This window comes from Elaeis guineensis, chromosome 6, assembly GCF_000442705.2.
Source record: "Elaeis guineensis isolate ETL-2024a chromosome 6, EG11, whole genome shotgun sequence".
NCBI classification, from domain to species: domain Eukaryota; kingdom Viridiplantae; phylum Streptophyta; class Magnoliopsida; order Arecales; family Arecaceae; genus Elaeis; species Elaeis guineensis.
In genome coordinates, this window is record NC_025998.2 from 12,105,071 (window position 1) to 12,128,402 (window position 23,332).

General features: G+C 35.7%; 1 protein-coding gene across 3 annotated transcripts in view; it reads right to left on the reverse strand.

Moving 5' to 3' along the window:
• The window catches only part of LOC105047234 (protein TOM THREE HOMOLOG 1), a 38,446-nt gene extending 15,500 nt beyond the window's left edge, over positions 1 to 22,946 (reverse strand). The window contains exons 1-11 of one of the 3 annotated variants that reach the window (XM_010926054.3): positions 22,497 to 22,943; positions 20,871 to 20,921; positions 19,515 to 19,548; positions 17,477 to 17,563; positions 17,310 to 17,361; positions 7,956 to 8,133; positions 7,672 to 7,767; positions 4,952 to 5,012; positions 1,170 to 1,234; positions 420 to 494; positions 241 to 322 (exon numbers count right to left, since the gene is read on the reverse strand). In XM_010926054.3, coding sequence (XP_010924356.1) covers positions 241 to 322; positions 420 to 494; positions 1,170 to 1,234; positions 4,952 to 5,012; positions 7,672 to 7,767; positions 7,956 to 8,133; positions 17,310 to 17,361; positions 17,477 to 17,563; positions 19,515 to 19,548; positions 20,871 to 20,921; positions 22,497 to 22,622 — 907 coding nt within the window. In that variant the 5' untranslated portion in view covers positions 22,623 to 22,943. Of the gene's footprint in view, positions 1 to 240; positions 323 to 419; positions 495 to 1,169; positions 1,235 to 4,951; positions 5,013 to 7,671; positions 7,768 to 7,955; positions 8,134 to 17,309; positions 17,362 to 17,476; positions 17,564 to 19,514; positions 19,549 to 20,870; positions 20,922 to 22,496 lie in introns of all 3 variants that reach the window. The other 2 variants (XM_010926055.3, XM_010926056.3) reach the window with 2 other exon arrangements.
• Positions 22,947 to 23,332: the final 386 nt, after the last annotated feature.

Consider the following 23,332-nt stretch of genomic DNA (forward strand, 5'->3'; position numbering starts at 1 on the left):
GTCCTTCTAATGAGAAAAATATTTACACTATGACGTACTCGAGGTATCTCAAAGACAAAATTACAATTTAGCACCTCATGACATTCATAATGTCAAATAATAGAATTTATTATTAAACATTTCCATATCAGCATTAAAGCATGCATGATTGTATGATGCTTGTGTTTGATAACTAACAATAATTGTTTCAAGTATGCTTACAAAAAAAAAAAAAAAAAAAGCTGTAAAAGAAAGCATTACCTATAAAGTAATAAAGAAATATTAGAATTGAACTGCTTATGCTGTCCATATGTGCTGAATGCCAATAAGAAAGCAGCTGCAACTGAAAGCAATACAAAGGCTCAAAATTCAGCGATTGGCAGTTGACCTTGGGTGTTGTCTAGGATCAAGAAAAACGTACAAAACCAAAAGAACTTAACAGGAATATTAGTAACAAGGGCTAGCACAGCAGATGATGTGAAACATATGAGAGTGATAGCTGCCAAACTTGCAACCTGCACATAATAGAACAAAATGCAATAAAATTAAATGCTACAAGTCAATGACATACAAACTTATGCATGAAACAGTCAAAACATTTGCAAAGCCAACTGTATGAGTTATTTTTTAACCCATTAAGAAAACCCTACTTGAAACATGTCAGGATTCAAGTCTAAGGAATTCATAATGTAAAATTTACTAGATATAATCTATTACTGACATGTATAGTGAAGACAGTATGGCTATTAAAATGCAAAGACAGAAACAATATTATTAATTAGAAAATAACCTACAAGGTTATCTCTTTTCCTTAAAAACATTAATAGTTATTTTTGGGTAGTAATAATTATTAAGAGTTTAAAATTTAGATGATAATATTTTAAACTGCAATTAAATATCTTTGAAATGGAAATTGTAACCCTAATTTTTTTAGTCCATGTCAAGTTCTACTTTCCATGACAGGTCAGAATCCAATTCCAAGCCTGTCTCACGTGCACGACAGACAATATAAAGAAAAGTTATTTAGTTATTCTTTCTGATCAATATTGACTAAAGATGCTTATATAATTACTAATGCAGTGATTTTACATTTGGCCTGGTGTCTTTAGAGCAATTTATCAGTTCATTACACAGCAGAAAAAAGGATTGCAATGTGAAAGACAAAATAAAGTTAACTTGAGAATGAGCACCTTCCACATTTCCGTTGAGGCCATCTCAGATCGTATGTTGCTCATTTTGGAGAATAGCAGTAGTCCTTGACATGGCCAAGAAACCAAAAACACACATATTGAGGTTTTAGAAGCTTAAATCACTAAAAAAATGATATATCAACAACTGTGTTTAGAGAATTATCATAAAAAAGAGAAAAGCATCTTAAGGTGAAATGATCCCCTGTAATCAGCAAATACATAGATTATTATCTATCATTATACTGACTCCTGAAGATTGGACGTTCAATATTCACATAATAAATAGACTAGTGAAAAACAAATAAAAACTTAATCAAATCATGAATCAAGACAGATGCCAAAGTGTGAAACAATAAATTCACAGCTTAACTTTTGATGAAGAAAATCAGCTGGGTCTAATATTGATAGTGGGTTGTTAGGGTATCACCCTTGGCAGATAATGTCCTCTCTATCAGTCTGTAATCAAGACGGCAATTACTCTTCACTTGATTAATGTCTATAAGTTTGTTCTTCAGTAGTCAACAGATAATGCATGTGCGGACAAGACAAAAATTAAAATATGGTGGAGGCTTGCAATGTATGCCATCTGAAAACAATCAACTTGTGGTCATAGCCTGTCCATTGATTTTGTCCACATGCTGGACCAGCAAAAATTTATTGAATGATGGAAATCTGCAGAATAAGTGAGCTTCTCCACCATCATCAACTATGTTACAATCTGATTTAGTAACCCAAGTTATTACAGGAACACATGAATTTGTTAGCAACATGAGTGACAAGTATCTGATTAACAAAGAAAAGATATTCATTTGATGTATCCTAATATGACATGGAAAGCTTTGGCATAACCCTCCATGCCAATAAATTGGTTAGTCAAGAAATTATGATTGCAGATATTTAGTTATCAAGTGCATCGCTGTTAGGTGAAAGCAACACAACAATTAAATGATACTTGGTTTCTACAAAAGTAAAGAAAAAAGAAAATGAAGGCTATATAAGCGCCAAGCATAGCATAGTTAATTATCATTTTCTCATTTTCATTTATTTCCCTTTAACTTTCTCAGCACCAAAAGAAAGCTATATGCTTTAAAGCAAGCCTTCGTTAGTTTTCCAGCAAAAAAGTATACAATACTTTGACATTGTTCCAGATGTTGGATTTATGTATCCATACTTGCACCTTTTTATAAGAAAAAATTCTCAATTTAGCCTAATTGCATAAACTTATCCATTTGAAATTTTATTCATAATAGAACACTGGATTTTACTAGGGGACAAAAAAGAGAAAAGCTTATGAAAATTTTCGGATGGGTACAGTAGTCATTCAAGTCCAAAAAGAAGTTACTCTCATCTTACAAAAGAGAACTTTTGGAAGTGGGACAGTTATCTTCAGCCACACCTCAGAGGATTAGATGTGAGTCAATATAATACAACCTTATTCAATTTTTTATGATAATATGATGGGCCAGTGGATTATAACCACAATGCCTATTAGGTGTAAGTTTCAAAGAAAATAGGGAGAAAATTTCATAGCTGGCCTACAGGTAAACTGTCATCCATTTGGGAGATACTCTTTTCACAAAGAGAAGAATTTTGAGATTATGCATTCGCTTAAAAGCTACTGTTCATGGAAAGCCCATCATAACTAATAAGCTGGATCATTTATTGTCTACCTAAATTGAAAATATTCTGCTTTACCCAAAGTAACAAAATTCTCTGAATTATTAAAAGGTCCCTAACTATTTCCACTAAATTTATTAACAAAAATATTCTCTTATTCATGAATTATTCACATATTTTACATTTATTAATGAATGACCAAAGATTAACTCAAGAAACATTCACAAATTGCAAATTAATGATGCTAGGTGTTGTTGCATTTCCATTAGTGATGTATATTTTCATTTTTTTTTCTTTGTGCATCCTCATTACACTTCAAAAAACACGAACTATGTAGTATGTAACTTTGTTTATACATTCAGCTAAAATTGAGATATTAAAAGTCAAATTATTTTTGCATAATTCTGTATCAGGGATCCCACAAAATTCTGCATTAATTATAATAATTTTTTTATGCTGTAATTGTCGCTTTGTATGGTCATAAACAAGGTATGCTGAACCGATACTGTTGGCCGTTTCGGCCGGCCGGCGGTACGGTTCGGTATGATTTTATACCGTACCAAACTGATGATCCGAACCGGAAGAAAAAAAGAGAGAAATAGAGAGAGAAAGAGGAAGAAAAAAAAAAGAGGGAGGGGAAGGAGCCGACGGGGCCGCCGGACGGCCTCCAACTGGCCGCCGTGGCCGTCGGAGGGCGCAGTCCACGCGCGCGGCGCCGCAGGCGTGAAACAGGAGCATCGTCCCTGTTTCGCAAATTTTTTTAAAAAACATGGTTTTAAGTGAAGTCGGCAAACAATTTGCCGGCTTCACAATTTTTATTTTTTAAAAAAAAAAATTTTTAAGTCGGCAACCCAGTTGCCGACTTCATAAGTTTAAAAAAAAAAAAAAAAAATCGAAACAGATGTCGTCTGTTTCGAAAAAGCAGAAGGGGGTGGAGCCCCGGACCGCCCTCAAGCCGTCGGCGTCGGCTCGCCGGCCATCGAGAGCCTCGCAACGCAGGCACCGTCCGTCCGGTAGGTTCTCCGCCCCCCTCCGAGCGTTCTCTCTCTCTTTTTTGCTCTCTTGAAAGCCCTATCGGGCGATACGGGGCTCGGAAGTCCTCCGACGGCCGCAGCCGACCTCCGACGGCTCCCACCTTCCTCCCTCCCCTCCCCTCTCTCTCTCTTTCTCATTTTCCGTTCTTTTTTCTTTGGTACCGCCGGTGTACCGATTTTACCGGCCGAATCGTGCCGGTTTCCCGCCGATCCGGTACGAGATGGAATGTACCGGCCGGTTCGGCATGGTATGGCAAACCTTGGTCATAAATCTTCAGTCAACTCAGCCTGACTCAGCCCTTGCTCTTCATTTTTTAAGTTCTTTCCACCTAAAAATTTGCTTTTTTCAGGTGCTGATGCTGAATGAGGATGGAGAGACATCCAATTGGGAAAACATTTTTAAAAACGCATTTTGGTATATTTAAACTTGTAATACATAAAAATGTTGTTAAGCCTTCACTTAGTGATATTATGGAAAACTTTGACATTTTTTAATCAACAAGAAATTTTTTCTTTATGTTTAAATAAGCATAGTCATTTAGTAATGGTTATGTTTCTCCCCCCTTCCTCCAAATATATAACTTGTAGCTGGTTTGCATTTTCATGTCCATGCTCTGTACTTTTTCTCAGTATTTAACAAAACATGTTAGAAAAAGTATAGCAATGTACTGTATGTAAATACCATAGACATACATGTTAGCAAGTTGTGCACGTGTATCCTTTCTTTCTAAATGAGCAACACACCCAAGCGAACTACAGAATATCCATATGTGCTCGAGATTACTTTCTTTCTCTTAGGGTGAGCATTGTAATCACTTACAAATAGGCATTCATTCCAAGAAACCTTCATGCTTCGATAACTAAGAATAAAGAATAAATGTAGCCTCATAAAATATTTCCATCTTGAGTGGTTCTCATTTAATACTATAATGCTAGAGTGAAGAAGCAATTTTCACAAGAGCTGTTCATCTAATTGTTTAGAAACTAAATGAAATATTACAAAAGAAAAAATATAAAGCTCATGTAATATGATTCTTTTGAAGTAGTCATTAGCGAATACTGTATAGGTGCCACCTCCAACCAAAAAAGAAAAATCATATAGGTAACTGTTTTGACTATAAAATTGCTCACCATAGCATGCCAAAGCACAACCCAGTAGAAGGATGGCCACAGAAAAGATGCCCAAATAGACCTGCAATAAAATAGTGTTAATTTAATCAGGAATGATGATACATTTCTTTCCTAGTTGAGAGTTGAAAGGAAATAATAAAAGAGTTCAAGAAAAACCAACTATCTAGAGAATACTATTCATAGTCAGTGCTAAGCTTGAAAGCAGACTACTCAAAATCTGAAGTTTGAGAAAGACATTTCAAGCAGTAAGTCAAAATCTAAAATATATTTGAAATGAAAGTTAGGTGGAATAACATTACCCAACTAGTACATATCTACATACTCACTAATATCATAACATGCAATACACACATCTATAAATGTGTCTGTTACACATGTCTACAAATGTGTCTTTTCTTTCTTACCAATTAACAGGTTATCTAGATTTGTTGCCTTTTATCCGTACACTTTTTGTGTGTAATAGAATAAGAATATACAGCAAAGAATTGTAACGGGTTCAAACTCCAGCGAAAAATCTATGGAATACCACACAAAACAGCAAAGGTGGAAGAATTTTTCACAGCAAGGCATACAAAGGAAACACATCACTATATCTGGACCAGATTAATGTTCGTTAGGTTCTTATCACACCAGTCATCCATATGTCATACATTTCAGATTGCAGGAATGAATTTAATAATGCATTACAAGATGAGCATGAACAAGATTCTATATGCCAATAATTGGTGTAAGATGCTTTTAGTGGTAACACGCTTTTAATAAAAATCTAGCAAGATTATTAGGCATACCTTAACTCGAATATACTTTTGAATAATAATCCCATGCTTTATGATTGTGCTATTTTGAATAGGGTTGTTTCAAAATCCTGTTTTACTTGATCCAGGGTTGTTTCAAAATCCTGTTTTACTTGATCTCTGAGGGCCTATTTGGGAGATCCAGCAGGATTGAGCTGGATTTCCTATAGGAATCAAGCCTGTCAGCCTGTCCACTCCGTTTTCTTCTGAAGGCCTGTTCTAGTTTTGGCTCAAATCCGATCTGTGGGCCTATTGGACCGGAGGATTAAAAAAAATTGACCTATGGAGGTCCTTTTATTCTCCCACAGAATTTGGGCTAGAGAGAGATTAAGTTGACATGGGCCTATACTTAAATAAACTGTGTAATTCATGATCCTATGGGAAATCCAGCCCAAACCTGCTGAATTTCCCAAACAGGCCCTGAATTGACAAAATCCTAGCCAAAAAGGATTTAGTTTCAAGTGGTCTTAGTCTCTTTCAACATGGAAAACAATGAGGGTCAACAATACAATAATTGTCACTTTCGACTTGCTTATAAAATTTATTATTTAAACACCAAGGCCAAGCTTTCCTATTCTAAGTTAGCTAGGATGAACACTTAAAATAAGGAGACAAGGAGCCTTTGTAAGGCGAATTAATTCATCTCACAGAGAGATTTATATATATTTTATTTTTGTATTGAAATTTTTTGGTGAGAGATTAATGCAGATTCCGTTTTTACAATCAAGCTAGAAATCAGTGAAGTGTTGATATATAATTCAACTACAGTAAAAAAAACAATTATCTGTTGTGCATGCTGACTTATTATTAATTATAAAGCCAAAGCTTGATGAAATTTGTCTGTTGCTTTTGCTAACTGAGCAGCCATATAGATCGCAGAATCATATTACATACTGTTAGGCATGAAGTCCCACTATTGATTTGAAGTTGAAAGAATTTAATTTCTAGATGCCCAAGTTGCTTATTTTGATAGAAAAAATCAGCATATACAAATCTAAAACCTCCAATATAACTTGGAAATTAAATTCTAGATCACAGGTACTTGTATCAATGATAAATGATCAAAAATTAGCTGTTCTTTGAATGACTGGACTTAGGAACCATATATGGAGCAGATAGTAGAGATATATTTGCATATAAGAAATAAATAGCATAAGACTCCAAAAAATTATTAACTTTTAGGAATCAAATTGTTATGGTGCAGAGGCACCAATAGCAGTACTAGCGCCAATTTATTAGTAGCCCACAATTTACTGCTTTCATGTAAGATTTATCTATCACAACTTTACACTCCAATAAAATTACCCTATCGTAGCAGTTTGCATTTAACAGCCTATCAAAAAGGGGAAAAACGTACTGTGATTTCTTCTCCACAATGCATACACTATCAGACTCTTATCTATGAAATGTTTACAATGTATAAGTGACAACAATGAATTCCACCAATGAACCGACTTCCTCATCCCCCTTCACTCAACATGGTGCAGATACCTTCTTTCCTTGTTCTAAAAAAGTGCTGTTTTACCAGCCAAGCCACATTTAAGCATGGATGCCCACAAGTTCAAAAATGGTAAAAGAGATTGCATTCAACAAGATGGAAGCACCAACAATGTATGCACCATTATTTCATTAGAAGACATTCCATAGAAAGTAAATGAATAAAATAAGCATGACCATTAGCCTTATTAAAGAAAGCTTTCTTCAGATGGATGTTTAGGAGAACTAATCTACAACATTTTGCTTAGAGGTAAGGTGCTAGATGCACCTTCTAGTTGAAACCGTTTGTTGCTATGGACATGCTTGATCAGCAAAATACAGGAAACATGCTACTTCTGCAATTTAATTAATAGGGAAATAAGCAATCATGTGACAAATGAGATCAAAACTTTATCTAGTACACTAACTGGTAAAAAGCCAAGTCCATACCCTAGCCATGAGTGAAGAATCAATAGGATTGTTGGCTCTACCAACCCAAATCAGGAGAGCAAAAGCAATCATAAAAACAAACATCAGCGCAATCACCTACAAAAGCAAAAGTGGAAATTAATTTGCACTTGTACATTAAGATACTAATCTAGAGAAGCTTCAGTATGTTTATTCTGATATAGGTTGTTTACAAAACATTCTTCAAAAATAACACCCCACATAAATTAGATACAGTGAAGCAACAGAACCCAAAGATATGGCCACTGTGATTATTTTATGATTACCAAGATCACAAACTTCTGTCGGCTTCCAACATGTGTAGTCCGGAAAGAGCAACATCTCCTACGACCATCTGTTTGTAATGAACTCGTCTTAGTCTTTGACCTTTCCAACAAAGCTTCATTATAGCTACTTTCATCATCTTCTTCATCTTCATCATTTGCCTGATGGCACAGGTCGGCCCTGTAAAAGCATTTCTCTGATAAACATATAGCAGAGTGCTTTCATTATAAGTTTGCAAAGACTTGGGCAGCAGTTCTGCTTATGGTGCACATAAATTAATGTCTGGTTTGTAAAATAAATACAACAGTGCAATCTTGAATTCTGCCAGTTCACAATTTATAAACAAAACAAGAAGTTTAACTGCTTCTAAGTCAGGCAACACCAGTGCCCATGTTATTGCAGGTAATTGCCAACAAATACAATGTGAAAGCTGGTAATATGATATGATTTGATAATAGTTAATCTTCAAATTGTTATGGACTGCATCTAATTTCAATAAAATTAACATTTGTTAAAAGGTTAGGCAATAACTTTCATGTCAGGATAATGGGTGAGGTCTACCTTCTTTGCAACTGCTATAGTTTGGATACAATCAAAGGATGGTGACTTATTCTTTTCCTAGTCACTAGGAATATCTAGTTAAATTTACCCAATCACATCATATTTGTATTGTTATATAATCTCTCATCAATCAAAAGGGCATGAGATTCCAAGAGTTATATTCTTCTTGTTATTCAAGTATTTACAAAAAGCGCATATATTTAGCAGAAAATGAAAAGACAAATGAAAAAGAAGAAAAAGGGAATGAGGAGTTAGCTGGAAATAATGAAAGATAAAAATTAAAACCTTGACTCAAATCTTGAATATGTAAACAAGTCTTTCCATTTATCTTTCAGCAATAAAGTATATAAAGATACATGAAGAATCCAGGCAATTATGGGCCAAAGTAAAACTTTGGAAGGGTGACAATAATCATGTCTCAATGTAATATATCATTTCCGTTAACCAATAATATGACCACTTACATGATGTCAAATGGAATGGGGGCTCAAATCTATGATATGTAAAACAAGTCATATTTATTTCATTTCTCACCTGCTAGCATTTGTTTCCCAGCCTGTATAAAGGATGTATGAATCTGAGACCAACAAAAGGTTAGCAAAAAGTTTCAGGTTAGCTAAAAGTCTGACTATGACAACCCAAATGAGGAATTCAATAGAGGGACATGTGAATTAGGGTTTTCTGTTCATATTAGTTAGTTGTTAAAAGGAGTTCAACCACATAAACTCAAAAGAAGACAAGGAGCAACTAGACTACCAAATTTTCAAGAGATCAGGATTTTGTGACTTTACCAGGGCCAATAAAGGTTCTAGACATGGTTGCATTTACAGAAACTAAACAGGGATGATCAAGAGGGTTCCATAAACTAATGCCCATTAATATTGCTAGGAATGCTCTGTATGTAGGGCAAACCAACAAGAAAACCTTGTATATTAGTCTTCATTTTTTAAGGTCGTGTTGAAGAAGAAAGCTGCAATCACACTAATAGGTCTACAATAATTTCTTCTACATGTGGGGTCTCTAAGGAATCTATCCAATGTAAGATTCTTATCCAAGGTTCACAATCTTGATATCGGGTCCCATACAGGTACTATGTTGGTGCAGCATCAATACAGGTGGTATGTACGTCAGTTCAAAGAACTGACTCTCGGCACATCTCCAATGCCGAGTGTTGGTTCAATATTGGTATGGACATATACTATGATACACCTAATATGGGGGGCAGCACATACCAGTTCTGCGAAACTGGTTCTTATCATTAGCTTCTAACATTTAGGTTGTTGACAGGGTTCTTTTTTGTTTTTAGGAGTGGGGTTTGAGAGAATTCAAACATTCTGAGGCTTTCATCTCTGAGTTCTAAAAGTTGCAGTGGGCCTAGAGGAATACAAGAAGTCGTGCCCTTGTATACACTTTCTAAGTATTTGGTAGAATCTAAAGGAACCCAATCACATCAGGCCTTCATATTTGAAATTCTAGGAGTCCATATGACTCAAGAATTAGCTCTCTTAAATCTTGTGTGATGGCCCAGCTAGCTGTGGCCCAGACCACTTGAACCATGACCCAAAACCTCCTCTTTGATTCCTCCAGAAAGAATCGAAGTCCTAGGTCCGTCGGGACCCTAGAGCTCCTCTATAAAGCCACCTCCCCTCCCTCCAAGGCGCTCCATCACTGAGCAATGACCCTCACTCTCCCCCTCTTTTCTCCCTTTGAATTCATGGCATACCATTACCGTGGCTATTGGAAATCAAAGCCCGAGACACCATTGGAGCCCAGGTAAAGCCTCGGCCTCACATTCTCTCTCTCCTCCCCTTCTTCCCACAGCCTTGGGCACTACCGTTGGCAGCTGGTTTCCCCGAAAATCCACCAAAAAGGAGAGCCCTATTTTAGCCTAATTTTTTTCTCCTTTTTTGGCCACTTCTGCTGCCACCCTTGATGCCACACGCTTGGTCGGGTCAACCAACCACCCTACAATCCTTTCTGGTAGAGCCATGGAAGCCGATGAATGGCCAACGATCAAAAGCATAAGAAAATGGCCTGGATCCCTTGTTTGCCGAGCCTCTTTTCCTTGACTCCTACTGGCCAGTTATCCCACTAACCGCCCATCACTGCCCACCGCTAGCCATGTGTCGCCACCTGCTGCCAAACCTCCAACTGCGCTGTCGTGTCCTGCTGAACCATTAACCACCCCTCCTCTTCCTTTGCTTTCTCATAAGAAGAAAAAAATGAAAATAAGAGGAAGAGGAGAGAGAAAAAAAAATAGATGTCTCTCTTCTTTCTCTCTCTATCTCTCTTTCTCATCTCTTCTCCCTCTTTCTCTCTCTAAGAAGACCTATGCATCCCAATATGGAGTCTCGTCTTCCTATTCTAGGGATCCGAGTTGACCCCGACAAGGAGGTCCTGAACTGCTCTGATGCCTAGATGGTCTGTCAGATCGATCACCCAATTAACAGTCTCCTCTTCTTATTATTTAATTCAATTGAATTAATCGAATAAAAATTTATGCACTTTTAATATTTTAAATAGAATTAGCAAATTCGCCTAGCAAAGTCTGAAGGTCTAAGATAGATAACGTAAGTAAATATTACACTTCTTATTAATTTTCAAACTATCATGTTTTCCATGCATATGATTTGCCAATAATCATATCATATTTTTTAAAAAATGAGGATCAACATATATTGTGATAACCCGGCCCAATTGGGCCCAAAACCAGCCCACAAAGCCCAAACACAAAAAAAAAAAAACAAAAGAAAACAGAGGAGAAGACTCCCGAAGGGAGTCTTCTTCCTCCTCTCACCAGCTCCCAATTGGAGATGGAAAGAGCCCCCTCCGGCTCTATTTAAGGAGAAGAACCCTTCTCTCTCCCTCTCACCAAAGATCCGAGACTCAGTCGGCGGCAATCATCGGAAAACCACCGTGGAGACCCGACCTGTGCCCGTCCAATTTCTCGTCGAAAAGCCTCGCCGGCATCGAAGGTGAGTCTCCTCCTTCCTCTCTTCTCCCCTTTTCTTTCCGCGCCGGTGTGCACGCTCGCCGGCGACCGGAGTCGCCGGATTTTATTGCGGAAGAAACCTCTATTTTTGCCATTTTTTTTCAATTTTTCGACGTCGGTGGTCACCGCCGACCACCGATTTGGTCCCTCCGGGCCATGGGATCGGCGGCCCTTGTCGCCGGCCACCGCCATGACGGCTGCGGCCTTTGGTCGGTCGAGCAAAGGAGGGGACCACATGGTCCCCTGTTTCAGCCCAAGACAACCGTGGGAAGAAGAAAAGAAAAAGAAAAGAAAAAGAAGAAGGAAGAAAAAAAAAAGAAAAGAAGGAAAAGAAAAAAAAAGGAAAAGAAAAGAAGAAGAAAAAAAATAAAAAATAAAAAAAAAATTATTATATAAAATAATAGAACTCTCTCTCCTCTCTCTACATTCTCTCTTCATTTTCTCTCTGTAGATTCTCTCTCTATTTTCTCTCTCTATACCTTTTTATCTCTTTTTATGGATTCTGTCTCTCTAGGTTCATTCTCTCTCTCTGATTGCATCACAGACTCTAGGATAAACTTGAGATAAAAATATGATGATCTGAGACTGCTCCGAAATTCGTGCAGTAGATTGGATCCCGATCCGATCCTTATTCAAAATTGATAACATCAATCATAGTTAATTCATATTAAGTCATCCTGATATGACCTCTGATGATCTCAATCATGATTGTCACTTTTGAAAGATACGAAGATTCTCTCTCCACTTTCTCTCTCTACTTTCTCTCTCATGATTGACTTTCTCTCTCTAAAAAGGTCTATGAATCATGTACCAAGTCATGCCTTCATCTTTTAGAGGCTCATGTTGACTCTAACAAGATGATCCAAAGTTGCTTTAATATCCGTGCTGTATGTCAACCTCATTTGATCATATCAAGTATCTTTCGAATTCATTATTAATGAACTCTATTGATTGATCTTGATCTAAGCTGTACTTCACAATTTCTTGATCAAGTCACTTGAATCTGACCCTCAGATCAGAGATCTTGAATTGCCCTGATATCTGGATGGTCCGACACATTCGGTCAACAGTCTTCTTTTCTTATGATTTAATCTTATTATATTCATGGAATAGAAATTGACGATGATTTGACATTTTAAATAAGATTAGCTGATTTTTCTAACGAAGTCTGAAGATCTAAGATGAACGAGGTAAGTAGATCTTATGCTCTTTATTTAGTTTTAAATGATCATGTTTTTATGCAAAGAATTACTATTGATGAAATCATAATTTTTCATAAAATAAGGATCAGCATATGTGATATGAAAAGGCATGTTTTATTATGAGCATTGATTTCATGAATATGTCTTATGAAAATAGCATGATTATGAAGCATGAATTTTATTGTTTTTCCGTCTATGTATATGTATGCTTTAAGAAAAAGATATAATGATTTCAAAGGCTCTCAGATGGCTATGAATGAATTCCTTCGGGAAGGTCGACATCCGGAGCTAGCATCCACACGAAACATGACCCTGCCAGCGGGTATAAAATTGGCACATGAATTAAGAACTCTGTCAATTAAGAAACATGACCCTGTCACGGGTATAATAGTGACCTTAGCACGAATATCTGTGAATAATGTTTTGAAACATGACATGAATGCATGATAAAAATGATTTACGATTCATGATTGTGAAATATACATGATTTATGCATGCATGATGAATTTATAACTTGTTTTGTTATATGCTCTATGAAATGCTTTATTTTGTATTATCTGTTATTTTCTAAATATTGCATTATCATGAAAGACTTATGTTTGATCCGATAAGGAAACGCAAGTTCTACTTACTGGACTAGTGTAGCTCATATTCTTTTTGTTTTCTTTTTGTTTGAACAGAGGAATAAGGTTAGGATCGGCAAAAAGAATCCAAGCTTGAAGATCTGCATAGCAAGCTTGAAAATTTGGCAGCAGAAATTTAGTTTATTTTATAATCACGGATTTGTAGTTATTTATGAATGTTGAGATTTGGGTTGGTACTTGCTTTTGGATTTAGATGCTCTGAACTAATATTGGTTCGATTATTTGATGAACAATGGAATTGAATCTTTTTATTTGATGGATTTTAGATGATTATGATGGATTGGCTTCGTGTTATCGTGGGCTCCATCACTCGGTAGTATGGCCATGTTATGTCCCGGATTTGGGGCGTGACATATATGATATAAAAACCATGCTTTATTGTAAACAATTGTTCCATGAATGTTTTTGATAAAAAAGACATTTATGAAGCATGAATATTTTTCATGTCATTTAGTTTTTTTTTTCATTTTAAGAAAGAGATACAAATGCTTTCAAAGGCTCTCAAACAGTTATATATGATCCACATAATTGGAAAACATAGACATTCGGAGCTAGCATCCATATGAGACAGGCTATAAAATTGGCATATGAAACAAAAACTCTGTCGATTAAGAAACATGATCGGATATAAAGTGACCGTAGCACAAATATATGTTAGCAATATTCTGAACCATGATATGAATACATGACAAAAATGATTTATGATTTTATTTGTAATCATATTTATAAAATATTTATGATTTATGCATGCATAATTAGCTTTATGACTTTTTTCAATATTATACTATGAAATGCTTAATTTTATAATATTTATTATTTTTTTAAATGATGAATTGTTTATAGAAAAAATTTATGCTTGATCTAGTAAGGAAGTGTAAGTTTTACTTATTGAGTTGTGTAGCTCACCAGCGATCTTGGAGATTTTATAGTAGAAATTTTAGTTCTTAAATTGATTAAGAATTTGTAGTTAGCAACCTTTTGAATTTTAAGGTTATGGGGTTTGGAATTTTTATTTGGATTTAGATGCTCTAAACTATTATTTGTTTAATTATTCAATAGACGATGGATTTGGATATTTTTATTATGTTTTAGCTAAGATGGATTTTAGCTAATTATGATTAATTTGCTTTGTGTTATCATAGATTGTACCTCTCGGTAGCATAGCCGTATCATGTCCTGGATTTGAGGGGTGATATCTTGATCATTAGTTTTCAAAAGAACCAACTAATTCTTAAATTTTTGCTTTAAAAGTAGAATGGTATCCAAATGCAACTAGCAAAACTTCCTGATAAATCCTTGCCTATCTTTCCTTCTTTCCTATTTTTATAATTCAATATTATTTGTCTTTGTTGTCATATGCCCTCCCTCTGTCAAAGTAAACTGATATGAAAACTGAAACGGCAAGCACGTGATCACTCTTTCCTATGGAAAAACAAAGAAATTGATGGCAGGAAATTCAAAGAGAGGATTGGCAAGATAAGACTAATGGAAATAAATATTCATTTGTAGATTAAAGGATGTAAATAGAACCATAGTTGTTATGCGTGTGAGATTCATTAATAATGGAAACAAGTTTATTCGATGATCACAATTAGCCTATAAATAATTAAAAAATGAGACTCATAACTTGTGAAATAAGATTTCTGGAATACCATTATGTAATTCATGGCACATACTCATAACTTGTGAAATAAGATTTCTGGAATACCATTATGTAATTCATGGCACATGCCCTGAGGAAGTTAGTGGGCAAAAACATAAATATGCATATAATACATGACTCTAAACAGATTTAACAATGAAGTAACATTTTATGAACACAATACAAAAAAAAGGTATTAGGATACAGATTTACACAAATATGAAAGACATGGCATGTTCTGTGCTGCAGCTGCAGCAGCTGAAGAAGAGGAGGAGATGGAAAAGGAAAAGGAAGAGCAGGACCAAAAAGAGCACCGGTAGCAGAGGAGGAGGACAAGAAGTAGTAGTAGAAAGCAAAGAAAACAAAAAGAAGAGGCAAAAAAAAAAGGACTCCAGTCACCTCTTTCACACAGAAGCAGGGATGCCCTGTCCAAAGAAGAGGAATAAGAGAAAGAAGTTCACACAACAGCAGTGTCCCCTGTTTTTCCAGAGCAGCTAAAATTTATCTTATCAGCGTACTGTACAAGTAAAAAGGAATAAAACTTTATCAGAAATGCTCATGAAGTAGGGGTAATCTTTTTCCTTTTTAGGGGCACGGATGCCCTGTGAAGAAGAAGAAGAAGACCTGGTAGATGGTTTTGATGCTGACGCACAGGAAAGAGGGGAAGCCTGGCATACCAAACCCTCAAGCTCTTTTGAACCCTTTGGAGTTCCTCTTTTCCTCCCTGGCCCCTTACCAAATCAACTTCATTAAATTCTCTTGGTTATTTAATTGTAGAGCTTTGATTAATGACCAAGATTAATTCTTGCAGATCTAATCAGGAGATTAAGCTTTATTAGTTTTTGCACCTTAGAGCCTCGATGAGATGAATGCCTTTGAGGTTTCTTGTGTGCCTTTTTAAAGGGGCTTCACCTCACTACAAGCGAGGCACTTAGAGTGACCTTCGCCTATGCACCATTCCTAAGTGTAATTAAGATACACCTTTGACAAAAGAGCATGAATGGTGGATAACTTTTAAAAAATGCAAGGGCTAGTTTTCTAAACATGGAGGTGGGTCTATGAATATTCCAAGTGGATTTTGAGGATAATAGAGGTAGGTTACATGACAATGAGGATGGCTTTTATAACATGAAAGGATATCGAGATCAAGATGAAAATGGACTTTTGCTGGTGAAGGAAGATGGTTTAAATATTTGGAAGTAATGCAAGGTGATGATGGTTTTGGATAATGGTAAAAAAAAGAAAGAAACGGATTAATGGGAGACCAAATAGAATGTATAAATCGGAAAAGCAAAATTGTATTAAAAAAAGAGAGATAGAATGGATAATTTCCATCTTTTCCATTAGTTTCCTGCTTCTCCTTATTTGCATTCTTTATATTGCTTCCAACTCTGACTTAGCAATAGCAGATGTTCAAGTTACTCCTATGTCTATGTCAGCATCCTATCTTATAACAGGCATTAATGGGAGGATAAGAACCCACTACTTTCTGGTTTCAATCAGCTTTTCTTTTGCAGAAGATGCCTCAATACAACCCCCCCTTCCAAATGTGAATAAATGTGGTGGCCCTCCTCATCCCTCTCAAAGTTTTATATTTCCTGATATTATTTTCTTTATTTTGTTTTCCCCCCATCTTTATTTTTTATTCTTTTTTTCCTATTTCCGTTGTTGCTTGTCTAACATACCATAGGGCAACTTGTGGATGAAGGTGAGCATATGCACCTCTCATCACAACACACTAAAATAACCCTGTCCACATTAGAACTGCTCTCCCACCCTGCTATATGCATAACTAGAACAAAGAATATGAACTACGTATTAAATAGCTTTATAGTCCTCATTGATTATGTTTGATAGTTTAGATGCATAGATACATAAAACCTGCCTAAGGAAGTGCCTATCATTCTCCTAGGCTGCAAGATTGGGTAATATTCAGTTGGATTACATTTTTACAAGCAAAATAGAATGTAATGTACAAACACAGTATGATAGAAGTTAATGTTATGGACAGAAAGTTCAAGAAAATGGATCAGAAAAGTGAAAGGCATCGATTTACAACCAAGTTTACGGTCTGGTACCAGCAGGTATCTTAATTGGTGTGGTATGGTACCATACCAACACAAGGTACATCTGTTGGTGCTGAAAACAAAACTGAGATATTGTACCAAGTACCAATACAGTAGGTATCAAGAAACATCATGCTACCAGTACCTTAGATGGTACCAATACCATACTTCAATCCATGGATGCAACTAAAACATACATAACAACATCAAGTAAAAATTACTCCATAAAGGAATAAGGTGAGAACTTACCAAAATGACAGAAGTAGAAGGAATGCAGCTAGAAACAAAATATTAGGACAGGCTGCAAAGTAATAATATTACTCATTAGACTGTGGATGTGTTCTCAAATGCATAAATTAACAAGAGTTCGTAGAGCATGACCAGAAAGAAATCACTAAAGCACTAAGATGGCATACCCATCAAGATAAACCCACAACCATGTGACCAGCACCCCCAATCCCAACAAGTAGCAAAAAGAGTAAATATGAAATATGTTAAGTAACCTGTTACAGAAGCAGCAGATGCTATTAGAACATATAGTGTAACAAAGGTGGGTATCACTGACACACTATAACTAGACAAATGAATTCCGACTAGCCTGCAAGTTATCAGCTGTGCCTATCAAATAGACTTTCAAAAAAAATTCTAGTATAAAGCAAACATGGCAAAATAGCAAAAATGTATTTTATAAAACAATCTTCGCCTCTAAAGAAAATAAGTACATTATACATATCTCTTTATCTAGCAGTATGCTGTCCTGTACAAGGTTTATGGGTATAGAATCTATAAAGAGGGACCATGATGCTCAGATCATTGTTTATTTGCAAGACAAGACAAGCCAGATCCTTAGTTTCTACAGTTTTGGTTTGGTTGTTGGTGACAGAATGTTAGTTCTCTAAAGTTCTCATGGTAAGTAATATGAAAATGCTAAGTCCAAAGTAAAATCAAATTTCATCAAAATAATACATCAATAGGTCGTTTGTTCTTCTTCTTTAAGAACTTTACATTTAGATCTTTCCCTGTCCATTCTTCCCTGCTACCTTTCCTCAGCAATGAAACATGTTCCCATTTCCTGGTGGCATGATAGAACAGCTTGAAATGCCTTCTTACACTCCCAACAAATATTCATGTTTCAAAATAGGGATGATAAATTAATTTTAACATTAACTAGGATCCATGTTGTATCCATAGGTTGATGGAGCTTTTTTCTGAGTGTGCATTACTTAAGAATTGTTAGCCTGCATCAGCGCATTGGTTCTTCTGCAATAATATCAAAATTAGTAACCTAACTATTAAACAACAACAAATATGCTCGACCAACTTAAGCCTTTAGTTAATATAACGCTCATGCTTTCATTTTAGGTGTTTGCAATTTGTAGCACATCCAAATGCACATGCTGACTAACTTGCACCTTTTAGTGTGCCTAAGAATCATGATCAAGCCTGTTTAAACTCTCTCAATTGAACCATAGTTTCATCAGCCATCAATATAAAAACTTAATGCCTAGTTATAATTTTAGAACTCAATTGTTATATCATTTAGACTTTGTCCTGGAACTATTTGGCATATATTATTTAATAAAACATAATTCACCATAGATGTCCGGTGCTCCATAGTAGTAGTGTACTGGAGAAAAAAATGTTCTATTGCTTTTGAGATTCACATATAACTACTGAAATTATCATCTTTCATCTATCACAACTATAGTAGTGTCTACTATGAGATTGTTAATAAAACACTGCATCAATATAAAAAATTAAAATTACAAGAGCAGTAGAAACTTCAATGGAGAAGAATATCAAAAATATTAGTAAGCTTTATTATTTATCATACTATGAGAACTAACATTTTTATTTATATCACAAGCAATTCCAATAATCCCTAGAAATTACAGTCAAATCCTTATACTGTTTCATATGATTTGTTTTCAAAACGTTAGCATCTACACCTCCCACATACTCCAGGTGGGTGATAAATCTTCAGGTGATGATTGTCAAGATTCAATAATCATATTTCACTAGCTTCTAGAATGGAGCAATGAAAAAATATAGGCTGCCTACATATAGCTTCATAAAGAGACTGGTTTTTAAGAAAGCTATGAAATGAGCATCTTCAAGGTTGCAGCAACTTGTGATACAGTCTTATATAGTTTCATGCAGCAAAAATATCTGGAACTCTTAGAAAAAGCAAGATGCATCATCTATTAGATGGATCAAGAATAGAATGGCACAAGTTAACAATAATTAGACAAAAACAAATTAAGTTGGCATACTAGGGATGAGATTACTATTAAAAGTAAAATATGTGACCATGTTAAGAACTTTCGAACAGCCTTATATGGAGCTACTGCTGTTAAAAGAATGATATCATAGTTAGCATGTAAATAATATATAAAGAAAAGCTTCCTGAACATCAGGAAAATAGCATTTTATACATGGTAATAGTTGCCTCACCTAAGTTGTATGACCCAATCATGAGATGGAAAATCTGCAACACAGCAAGCAGTTTCTGTTAAAGATTAAATGACTGAATTTATCAATAAAGAGGAATGCATAAAAGAAACAATGGCATGTTCTACATACACTGATGAATGTACAAAAATCTATACTGCCATCATATGGAAAGTAGATCAATGTGTCAAAGGCTTTCTTTATTTTTTTTTAAAAAAAAGGAGTAAAATTCAACAAGAGTATACACGTTCTTGGCTGTAGTAAATAAGACTTATAATATATCAGACAGCTGGTTTTTAAAAACATGTGTGTGTGCATATATATACATATATATACATATATATATGTGTATATGTATACATATGTATATGTGTATATGTATACATATGTATATGTGTGTGTGTGTGTGTGTGACGCCATCTTCTACATGTTTTTTTTTAAATCAAGTAATTGGCTGGTACATGGCTTGCATATCAAGGAAACCATATAAATTTGATTGGTCAATATTTTATTGTCACATGGTATCAAGTTGGCATGTTTCATTGCAATTTCAGATCTTACTATTACAAAAAGACCAAAATCAAGTATCAACCAATCATGGATTCAACAAATATTTCTTGATTGTCACCCGACACAAACTAATTAAAGAAAGTATAATAGCATTACAAAAAGGAAATACAAAAAGGATTAAAACATCTATATGTTGTCTTTTATGTTTAATGTTCTTCAGAGGTCAGAACCACAAACATCACACTAGAGGAACATACTAGTACTGAACCATACACGGTTCATATAGGTGCATATTGACCGTACCATACCATACCAGTACTAAACCCGTACATGGTACATAGGGTGTACCGACACTTAGTAAGCTGAATCAGCCTCCATACTAGATGTACTGACACTGTAATAGGATGGTACTGGTATGGGGTCCCATACCAAGACGGCATACCTTACTCTCTTGTGATTTCTACAAGAATAATCTATAGAACTTAAATTATAAGGAGAATACAAATTATTGAGACAAGAAATTTAGGAGCTGCTCAAACATATAAGTTGATACTAAAGTAGGTAGTGCTTAGATACTACAAACTGCCTTAGTTACAGCTTTAAATTTGATCAGCCACTTAATATCCATGTAAACTAAAAATACATCTTTAGTTCAACCAACTACAAGAAGAATTGATCACTTGGAAAGGTAGGTAAAAATGATTGAATCACAATAAATTCACCTATTTTTATATATCAGATTCTACTAAGATAGCAAACTATGATGGTTGCTCCATCTAAACATTAAACAACATAAAACTTAAACAACAGAGTTGGATGATATGTGCCTTAAGAAAATGTTTCGGTTACCTTTTGGCGAGTCCAGCCAAGTTGTCGATTGCGTAAGTGAATTCTCAATAACTAGCATAGAAACTAAATACATTAGTATAACTTATTCATAATGAGCAAACATATAAGTGTAATAGGACACCAAAAATTAAATGTAGCATGACAGACATGTTAGATATATTTTATTTTCAGAATCAATATATTTACACCTTTTGCATTGAGTACTCACATTAGAATGCCATAGAAGTAAGAAAAGATGCATTAGACATATCTATTACATATTTCAGATCACTTAAACAACTGCTTCATGTTCCAACAAATGATTTTTAAAGCACTAAGATTCATTTAAAACACAAAAGGCTGTTCATTAGACATATACTGGACTCATGTAGAACATAAAACGAATGATAAACTCAAAGCAAACCAGCACCGCTGAATTTATCTTACTTCAGCTCTACAAACATGTCAATTACTGGTTCTTGTCAAAGTCACAACCTGAAAAATCGCAAGCACCTTTAATTTTGTAGATCACGGATATGGTCTAAACAGGATGAAAGTTCACTAGCCTATGAAGATCTACTTATGGGATATAATCAACAAACTGATAGAAAAAGTACCTCTCCCCATATAAGACCCCTAGCAAGACTTCCTCATCTCTTTCCTTGCAAAAAGCATGCACAAAAGAGTACTATAGACATTGTGCAGTAGAGAAGGGGTTGTGTTATGAATCCTAGCTTTCTATAGCCATTATGAGGTAACCATTCCTCCTAAGTCTTAAAGATGCAAACTTATAGAAATCTAACTAAAATAAAATAAAATCAAAGCCAAAGTGCGATGCAAATTACTTAACTAAAGCATTAAGGGAATCCAAATGCATGTTTAAACTGCTATACCAGTTACGGAAGGAAAATAGGAAGGACTGAAAAAACCCCTATGGAATAGGAATGATCTGGCATAGGTGGGTATTGCAAGGACTAAACACACAGTGATCTTACAGCGTCTAGCCTTGATCCAAGTGCTTTGCTAGTTAAACACACTCCCTGTGGAACATTAACTGACATGCAAGGCAATAGCTTAGACAAGATTGTACCAAAAATATACAGCCATTAATGATCTTATCCATATGATTGTTAAATTCTATAATAGACACGATTGTGAAAACCAATAAGAAACAAACAGGGAAGTTGCTGTCAAATAACAGCTCAGATGCCAAATATTGGCGTTGGTACAAGCTGCCAAATGGTTTCTCGTAATATGAGTCTTGCATATTGAATGTGCTTGTGGAACTCCAATACCTCTTTTTCGTATTTAGATTTCTTTACACATTTCTCCTTTTCTTATTTTTCTGTCTGATATAACAGGTCAGCAGACAGCAACTTAGGAGTTCGGCAATTCAATAGAGCAGAAGAACCATTATTTCGCTTGGTGATTACTAATTTAATTGTTCTGCACTTTGGAAACTTAACAACTTTCATGACATTCATTTCATGATTACTGCTGTTCCCCACAATTTCCCAGATTAGAAAGAACAAGAAAACCATGGGGAAACAAGAAGATGAGGATAAATTTAACGAGTTCTTGCTCTGCATCACAAACAAATCAAGAAAACGATTAAAAGAAACAAGAATCCACCAAAAAGGGACCGACCTGCAAGAAGGCCAAGATGGCAATGGCCCCATCAACGACAGCAAGAACGGCGACGACCGCCACGATTGCCGGCGGCAGGCATCTCCCACCACCTAGCCCGCCGTTGGCTCCTCCGCCCCGCAGCATCTCCTCTTCCAACCGAAAGAAAAGAAAAGGGGCATAAAAAGATCACCAGGGACGCCCTTTTCTTGAAGTAATCTTGAACTCTCGACAAACCAAAGGTACCAATTTCGACCTGAAAATCGAAACTTTCGAAGCTCGTTGCGTTGCCGAGCCGTGGCGCTCCGATTAGGGTTTCTTGGGATGTCGGTGTGCTTGGATTATAGTTTTGAGAGCAGCGGAGGGACGGATGAGGGTGGGGGTGCGGGTGGGGGTGGGCGTGGGGCGTTTTGGAGGAGGAAGCCTGAGTCAACGAGTTGGAGGGGAGGGGGGGAAGATGCCGGATGCGGCCTTGGCGGTTGGCGGATCTGCGGTTTTGACCCAAACAACAGGATTGCCATACAGCAACCAAGTTTTTATAATACCATGAACCATTCATTTGGCTTAATTACTAAATTGATCCCTGATATTTAGACTAAAAATTATGTGGTCCCCAACCTTTCAAAAGTTACAAAACCATTCCGAGATTACAAACCCACGATTCATTTAAACTATTACCATCACCTTCCATCACTAATCAAACAAAATGGCACACATAGAATATTTTTTATGATATGACAAGAAGAAGCTACTTACAAAGCCAAAATATGGCAAAAAGAGATGATTAGAAACAAAAATTGCTAGTTGTTGGAGGAAAAAATTCTGTCAAAATAAGAGAGAAAGAAGCTCTATTTTAC